Here is an 8,432-nt window from a genome sequence, read left to right on the forward strand (position 1 = left end):
AAACCAAAACATACTCAAAGTCCAAATCAAAATAAAGTATGACTTTTGAAAGGGCATGATGAGACCCTGTAGATTCGTCAATTATAGACAAAGTACCACTAGAACAGAGTATGTTCATAATGGGAAGAAAGTAATAGGTGGGTGCATGCGCGGGGTAGATGGGATATCTCTGGACCTTCTCCAAGGTTCTGGGAAATAAAATAGGAAACAGACACCTGAATGGACTCTGATATCCAACCAGACCTAAATAGGCATGGCCGTGATGTGTATGTGTGTGTGATCTCAGAGTACGTTTTCACAGCACTCTGAGGAGTCAGGGGAGGGAGATGAGGGAGATGTAGGCTGCACAGCCTGAGTGCAGAAGAAACGAATGGAGGAGAAGCATTTTAAAACCTCCTCCTACCCTCATTATCTGCACAAAAGTGAGGCAGGCCCTCAGGAGGCACATGATAGGAGCCTAGAGAGAACAAAGGGACATCATTGAAGGAGACGGGGCAGTTAAGCTCTTAGCGCAAAATATGTTTCAATGACCACCTGGAATCTCTTTAGTGCGAGAGGAATTGCTTTTCAAAACATATAATTTGATTAGAATAAGAATGTAGTGTAGAATAAGAATAGTGAGTAACAGAGTGATGTCAAACTTACTAAGAGTAGGCACTGGAAAAATACGTATCTGTTATAGTAATAAACAGAAAGTATTTTAATAGGTAAAATACAGATCAAACACATGCTCATCTGTATACGTGGACGGGGCATGCACCTATATCCGTGCACAATGCCCCGTGCTCAGATGGCTATGTGGAGTCTGCTTCTGGCCTGAAAGGAAGGTGGAGGGGGCAGAGCTCTGCGCACCGGGATGCAGCAACAGCTCATCTACGATTGCAGCCAGCGGGTCTGCCCACCCCCAGCTGCGGCCCAGACTCTTCATCCGCAACGTCCTGAGAACACGATGTGCCTGAAGGCTGAGCTGCCCCTAATGATAGGCCCCTGGAAACAATGTTTCTCTTCTGGCCTCCCATCAGCCACCGGGGCTGCAGCTCCCGTCCACCCCTTCTCCTGAGGCTCAGCCATTTCGTCAAGGGCTGAAGAGGAAGCCATTGCCGGAGACCACGAGGGGCTTCTGTCCTACCAGAGGGGACCCGCAGAGGCCAGCGGGGCGCCACGAGACCCCGAGGTGGGGGCCTGCGGGACTGTGAGTGTCCAGGCTCCACACCTCCCTGAGACCGGGAGGCAGAGCTCTGGGGGGAGGGGGAGGCTCCGGCGGGCAGGGAGTGGGCACAGCGTCTCCTGACAGGAAAAAGCAAAGGACCCCAAGGGAGGGGCGGAGGGGACCCACAGAATGCAGCTGTGTCCTGCTGAGACTGCCAAGGAACCACTCGCACTTGTGGGAGCTGCACGCTTCCCACCCTACCTCTGCAGAAATCTGGGAGTGAAGCTAGGTCATACTGGAGTAGGTCAGAGGGCAGAGGGCGGCCACAGTCTCTCCTGAGCCAAGGTAAGACCAGAGGGGCACTGAGACGCCCCAGGGAACACAGCCAGTGCCACCTGGTATGTGGGCGGTGCCCAAACATGCTGGCCCAGGACTGCCCAGCACTAGTGCCTTGGGTATGAGCGTGGGGCGGGCGTTGGGGGTGCGCAGCTGCAGGCTGGCAGCGGGAGGGTCCACTCTGACTGGAGTTAAGGTGCTGAAGCCTGTGAGCACAGGCTGGACCTTCAGCACCCCCTCCCCTCTGCAATATCGGGAACACTCACAGGCTAGTGGGATATGCCCTCCTCTCCCCCACATCACTCCTAAAAGTGGGGAATCAATGCTTAGTTTGAGGGGTGGTCCAAGCGGGGATTTTAACGAGGGACTGAGGGTTCCTGGGCCCTAATCAGAGTTACTCTGGGGAGCGGCAGGCGCGCTGACCTCCCATGGTGTCCTGCCGTCTGTATCTGGCTCTGAGCTGGGATGACCATAAGATCAGGTCTCTAGGTTGGCCTGGAGAGGGCTCAGAGGTTGTGAACATTAAAATTGAGTACTCAGAGGCAGATTAGAGGGTCCCCAAAGCCCCAGAGACTTGCAAAGTCCCCAAACCTTCCCCTGCTGTCAGTTCTGGGAGACCCCAGTTGGGGATGAGTTCAGGGGACAGTTGTTTGCATTCAGGGCTGAGAGTCTGGGGAATCACTACAAGGACCAGCAACTCATATGACCAGAGAGGGATGTACAAGCCTCACTGCAGTCAAAGGGAGGGGCTGAGGGAGGAAGGACTGAGCTTGTCCCCAAGGGAGGAGCAGGATCACGGCCTGCTGGCCTGCTGATGCTTCTGGACCCAGAGGCAGTGCCGGATCTCGTGGGTTCTTGATTTCTACATTCCGGTCTCCATGAGATGCAGTGGGGATAAGGACGAGGGACTCAAGTCAGCAGAACAGGGATGCTACTCAGAATTCAAAGAGGCAACTTAGGGGCTTAGGTCCCCAGACCAGTGAAGACCCCTTAAAAGCACACACATGCTCTGTCATGGTGAAAGCCCAGAAAGGGCTGAACCTTGAGGCATGCGCAGCTCCGCATCTGGCAGGACTGGGCACATGACCTAGGAACCGAGCAGAGGGCCGCAGAGGCAGGGCCCAGATCACGCTCCCGCATCCTTGCATGTTGTCCTGTTTCTGAAGCTCCTTTGATCACAGGTGCAGTTGGGTGTGTGGCATGAAAGCAGCATGTCCTGGGATTTGCAGAATCACCCAAAATTAGCCCTGATGCTGATTCCAGCAGATGGCGTTAGGGGCAGCCACTGTCAGACTGGGAAGTCTCAAACCCTCACTCACAGAAGCTTCAGGAGTAGGAGTTAGTTTCATGCCTGTGTATGGAGACAGCTCCCACTCCTTAGTCCACACAAAGGAAGTTTACACTCTCCAGGGAGGATGGAAGGGAAGGTGCAAAAACGCAGGAGAGCTGAAGGAGCAAGCAGAAGAAATGGCTGAGGATGGGTGGAGGGTGGGGTGGGGGGTGGGGGGGTGGGCAGGAGCCTCAGAGGTCCCTGATCAAACAAAGGGAGGGACTCTGTGCATAGTTGATGGAAACAAATGCGTTGTGCCCTGTGGGGAGTGAGTCCAAGAGCCGGATAAGATAAGAGTCCCTCAGGAATAACTTTGTAATCTATGGTGATTCAATAAACAATACTGCTTTTGAAAATCGGGCCCTAGGGGGAATGTCTGAGCCCTGCCACAGTGGCATCTAATATGTGGCAGGACACTTGATGGAGGGAGGGGGCAGCTTTGCACCTGTGTGAAGCACCACTGAAAGTAAGTGGACTTGTCTTCATTAATGAGAATGTCTGGTCTGTGTGCGCATCCCCTAGGCTTCTACGAGTCGGAGGCTCACCCACCGAGTCGGGGGCTCATCCACCGCTTCCGGCCCATCCCTTACTGAATTCTGGGGACCTGTGGTCATCAGCTCATCAGTTCTACTCAGCTCCATTATTGAGGCGCTTTTCTTCCTGCATTTCAAGCGCATAGTTCCTTTCTCGCAGACTGTCCTTTATTAGTGGTTTCTCTCTGGGGTCTCAGTTCTAATCTCCTGGTCAAACAAACAGTGTAGCCACATTCCAGAACCATACAGTTTGGGATACTGTTTGATTTAAAATCAGGAAGTGCAATATCTTCCAAATTCTTTTGTCTCAGAAAGACCTTGGTTATTCAGGGACTTTCAAAGTTTCAGACACATTCTCCTAGCATAGCAAACACTTAAAGCTATAAGCCCTTTGGATTGTCATGGGAATTTTGATGGGGACCGCATTGATTATGTATAGTATTTTGGGTAGGATGGTCATCTAAAAATGTTGATTCCCAGAACAAATGAAGATGGAATGTTTTTCTTATCTAAGGTGTCTTCTACTGTTTGTGTCATTGTAATTTCTTTTCAAGCTATCATTCTTTCACACTGATTGCTAAGTTGATTCTTAGGTACTTGATGTTTGCATCCCTCAGTTCGTAATTTAGACGGTGTTTTGTTTATTATGTTCACATGGTTTCTTAATGTTGTTCCATTCTCAGCCCTGGCTAGCTCCAGGCAGCAGAGTCCCTGAGTGCAAGCTGTCTTCTGTTTTTCGGGAGTCCTACAGACTGATGTGGGCTGTACTCAAGGTGGGGTTTCTGGTTCTGAGGTGTGGAGGAAGAACATGCTTTGTCAGCCTGAAGATTAAAACCCTAGGAGGACATAGGGAACCCACCTCAGTATGGAAGCCCCTGGCCTTTTGATCACAGGAGGGAAAAGTAGTTGGGGTGGAAGGGAGATGCAGGTGTGGATATCTGTGTCCCTCAGAAAACAAGACCTGGTTCTTAGAGGACATCTGAGCGTTGTGGGAGCCTCTGCTCTGCACAGCCCCAGTAACTGTCTAGTTCAGGTGAGGACCTGAGTGGTCAGTGACTATGTCTCAAAGCCCTGACGAATGGAATAGCACAGAAATCTGACCTTCCTCTGCTCTCTGGCTGGGCCCTGCTCACTTGCACAAATTCTCAGGATGGGAGGGCCTTGCTCAGTGGTCTGCACACAGGCTATCTTGAGGGGATCCCAGGGGCTGAAGGGGCTCCAGAGGAGGAGCCAGCAGTCTCCCCATGCAGGATCCTGGGAGACCCCGGAAGACTATGAGCACAGAGATGATCCCCACCAGTGGATACTGGCCATCTGCTCAGTGTCCCCACTTACCCCAGCCCAAAATCAGCCACGAACCGAGGCTTTGACCTTTGTGCCTTATTGTTTCTTCCAGGCTTAAGTGACATCAGTCCAGAAGGACAGAGCCTGTGGCTGTTTGCATCTCTTTATTTGAGTTGGGTAAGTTTACATTGGTTCAAACGTTCAGTGTTCTCATTGAAGGACCATGAGCTTCTCTGTCTGCTGGCACGCCGGAGAGGCACATGACTCTGCCTTTCCAGGGCACCGGCCCAAGAAATATGTATCTACAACCAAATCCAGCACCAGATGTACTGAACCACAGTGTGCTGAGTCTCCCTCCCTTGTGATCCCCCTGCCTTGTTAACCCTCTGCAACTCAAAGCTCTGTGGTCTCCATCCACTGTGTTTGCTGTTGGTTGTTTCTTACTGAGCTTTTCTCCTCTGAAGCCCACATATGAGTGGGATAATCTAATAGTTTTCTTTCTCCTTCAGGTAAGATACCTTTGTGAGGGCCCCAAGGGTGCATGTGTCACCGTGGCTCCTCACACTCCCTCTTTCCCTCAGATCTTCAGCCTATCAAGTTCCACCTGTGAACATGCCTGTTGTCTGTGCCATATGTGAAGCCATGCCTTATGGATATAAGTGTGCGGTCTGCAAGGTTGAGGCACAAGGTCAGTACCCACAAGAGGCCCAGAGTCAGAAGCATGGACATCTGTTCCAGGCTGGGAAGGGGAAGGCTGAATTCCTATCCTTCACCTTCTACTCTGTCCTGTTCAGGACAGCCCAGAGGACATGGTACCTCCTGTATTCATCAGTGCTCATAAAGGTCCTTGTGAAAGTCCTTTCAATGTCTTACCTTCCCCAGGGTACCAGGCTGTCTCTCTGAGATCCCAGCCTAATGACAGAGCCCCCAGCCAAGGAAATGAAGGGCCAGACCATCAGATGGATGAAGATGAAGCCTGGGCCGCCCTCAGAGAGGAATTGTATGACAAGATGGCTAATCTTGCGGGGTTCCTGCTCCTCAAGTTCTGCAGTAAGGAGCTGACCACTAAGGAAGAAATGCTGAGCACTGTCCTGAATAATGATGAGGAGCACTTCCATCTCATTTTCAACCAGGTCTGTGAGTGCTTGCAGCTGGTCTTTGGTGTTGATGTGAAGCAAGTAGACCCACAGGTCCAGAGCTTTACCATGATCACCACCCTGGGCCTCAGTTATGATGGGATGGTGGGCCCAGAGCAAGCCATGCCCAACAGCGGCTTGCTGGCAATGGTCTTGGGAATCATCCTGCTGGAGGATGACTGTGCCTCCGAGGATGACATGTGGGGGGCATTGAGTTTGGTGGGAGTGTACCCCGGGGTGGAGCATTTCATCTATGGGGAGCCCAGGGAGCTCCTCACCAAAGTATGGGTAGAGCAGCAGTATCTGGAGTACCGGCAGGTGCCTGGAAGTGACCCTGCTGTCTACCACTTCCTCTGGGGCCCCAGGACCCTCACTGAAACCAACAGGGAGAAGGTCTTGAAATTTTTACTCAGGCTGTATAATAGTGAACGCAAGTCTTTCTTCACTATGCCTGAAACATCTCCAGCTGAAGGAGAAGGAGGTGGCTTGGGGCAGTGATCCAGAGATCCAGAGGGCAGTTGGATTTCCAGTTGGTTTTGGCTAGGTCCAGTGGACAACACTGGAGTGCATTTTGGGTTCGTGTTCTCTGTGATGATTTGACAATTGTCTTGGTTTTCTTAGAAATATTTTATTTGTTCTTTGTACTAGAAGGAAATGTGAATTTTATGTGAAATTGTGAATACAATGAACTGTAAGAATTTGTCTTTAGAAATTGTTAAACAAATGGAAACATTCCTGTCATTTTGTGAACTTTTATGATAAATTTGCATTTTAATGGAAATTGTCATGAAAATTGTAACCAGTGTTGAATTAAATCCAGTCTAAAAAAGAAAAAAAAAGGAGAGTTAATTTCATACTAAATAAAATTAAATTTCTCTGTGAAAGAAAATATGTGAGTTGCCTGGAGTCACTGGATTATACATAATAGTGCCCTCTTTCTCAGATATTTACAGAGTGTTTGCTCTTCTTAGGGCCATTTGTTTTGAGTGGGGATACAAGGATCAGTTGCCTGAACTGTTCCAAACACAGTGCATGATACTCTCCATGTCCATACATTTATAAGCAAATTTGATGACTTCATTTATCCTTACAGTTGAATAGTATTACATTGTGTCACTGTCACTGTCATCCCGTTGCTGATCGATTTGTTCGAGCGGGCACCAGTAACGTATCTCATTGTGAGACTTATTGTTACTGTTTTTGGCATATCCAATATGCTACAGGTATCTTGCCAAGCTCTGCCGTGCGGGGTGATACTCTCAGTAGCTTGCTGGGCTCTCCGAGAGGGGCGGAGGAATCGAACACGGGTTGGCCGCGTGAAAGGCGAATGCCCTACCGCTGTGCTATTGCTCCAGTCCATTCCATTGTGTATTTGTACTAAACTTTCTTTATCCGCTTATCTGTTCTTGGGCATTCAGGTTGTTTCCAGATTCTGGCATTGTGATTAGTGCTTCAATGAACATAGAAGTGCAGATGATGTTCCTTCTGTGTGTTTTTGGGCCCCCATTGCTGAGTCAACTGGGAGATCAATATCTAGTTTTTTGAGGAATGTCCATAGTGTTTTCCAAAAAGGCGGGACCAGTATAGTATGATACTAATATCCAAGGCCAGGTTAAACAGGGGCCAGGATGACTGGTTAAATGTTAGAAGCTTGCCACAAGTGTATGTTTGGCAAAGGGCAGTGAGGATAAAGAAGAGACCATTATGACAATGACAATAGAAGTTGGAAATCATCACTCTGGACAAGAAATGAGTGTTGAAAGTAGTTAAAGTGATATAGATGATAATCTTTAAGTATCTGTATTGCAAATCATAAATGTCCAAAAGGAAAGAGACAGAAAATGAGAGAGAGAGATAGAAGAAAAGTGCCTGACACTGAGGCAGAAGGGGAGGTGGGGGTAGGAAGGGAAACTGGAGACAGGGGTGATGGGATATGTAGACTGGTGAAGGGATGGGTGTTGGAACATTATGTAACTGAAAGTTAATCATGAACAACCTTACAATTGTGTATCTCACAGCCATTCAATAAAAAAGCATTTTAAAGTAAGAGTGACATTGTTGGACCCTGCTCATTTAAGGACGAAGATGAGAGGTTTCTAAGACTCAATAAGTGAGAGAGGGGATGAACATTGAGGATCTATGATAGAGGAATCGAGTGTGACTGCCTGAATTTGATTTGTTTTAGACCCTAGAACTTGGAGAACTTTCAGAAGGAGGCAGTGGACACAGAGCTATGTGCTATCAGGGGACAGTTATACACATGTGCTCAGAGCGTCCTGGGAGTTCATGGAGACAACTAAGAGAAATCTCATAGGGAATGTGTGAAGGTGTGTGTAATCTTTCCCCCTGTTCTGATACAAGGTGAGGTGTAGGGTGTTTGGGGTTTGTTTTCATTTTGTTGGTCACACCTGGAGATGTTCAGCGGTTACTGCCTTCAGGAATGATTCCTGGCAGTGGTCGATTGAAGGGCCATATGTGATGCCGGGGATCAAACCTGGGTCAGTGAGAGCAAGGTAAATGCCTTACATGCCGTACTATCTTTGGTGAGGGGCGTTTGTCCCCATCATCAGTCAGGATTTCCTCACAGGCACACAAGTAGGCTCTTCCTCCTTGACACTAGTCACTGGAAAGGCCTGTTCTCCCTGGTTAGCAGTGCCAGAATG

At 49.1% G+C, this 8,432-nt stretch overlaps 1 protein-coding gene across 1 annotated transcript; it reads left to right on the forward strand.

Moving 5' to 3' along the window:
• The first annotated feature begins 856 nt into the window (after positions 1 to 856).
• LOC101557145 (melanoma-associated antigen 4-like) lies at positions 857 to 6,267 on the forward strand. Its single transcript, XM_012932253.2, has 3 exons — positions 857 to 951; positions 5,215 to 5,321; positions 5,516 to 6,267. Exons 1-3 carry the CDS (start codon positions 857 to 859, stop codon positions 6,265 to 6,267), a joined length of 954 nt encoding a protein of 317 aa, XP_012787707.2.
• The last annotated feature ends 2,165 nt before the right edge of the window (positions 6,268 to 8,432 follow it).

The sequence above is a fragment of the Sorex araneus genome, chromosome X (genome assembly GCF_027595985.1).
Source record: "Sorex araneus isolate mSorAra2 chromosome X, mSorAra2.pri, whole genome shotgun sequence".
In the NCBI taxonomy this organism is placed as follows: Eukaryota; Metazoa; Chordata; class Mammalia; order Eulipotyphla; family Soricidae; genus Sorex; species Sorex araneus.

Coding starts and splice junctions, on each gene's coding strand:
- LOC101557145 (XM_012932253.2), top strand. CDS start 857: ATGCAGCAACAGCTCATCTACGATTGCAGCCAGCGGGTCTGCCCACCC. Junction 952..5,214: donor CAACGTCCTGAGAACACGAT/GTGCCTGAAGGC, acceptor TCTTTCCCTCAG/ATCTTCAGCCTATCAAGTTC. Junction 5,322..5,515: donor CTGCAAGGTTGAGGCACAAG/GTCAGTACCCAC, acceptor TACCTTCCCCAG/GGTACCAGGCTGTCTCTCTG.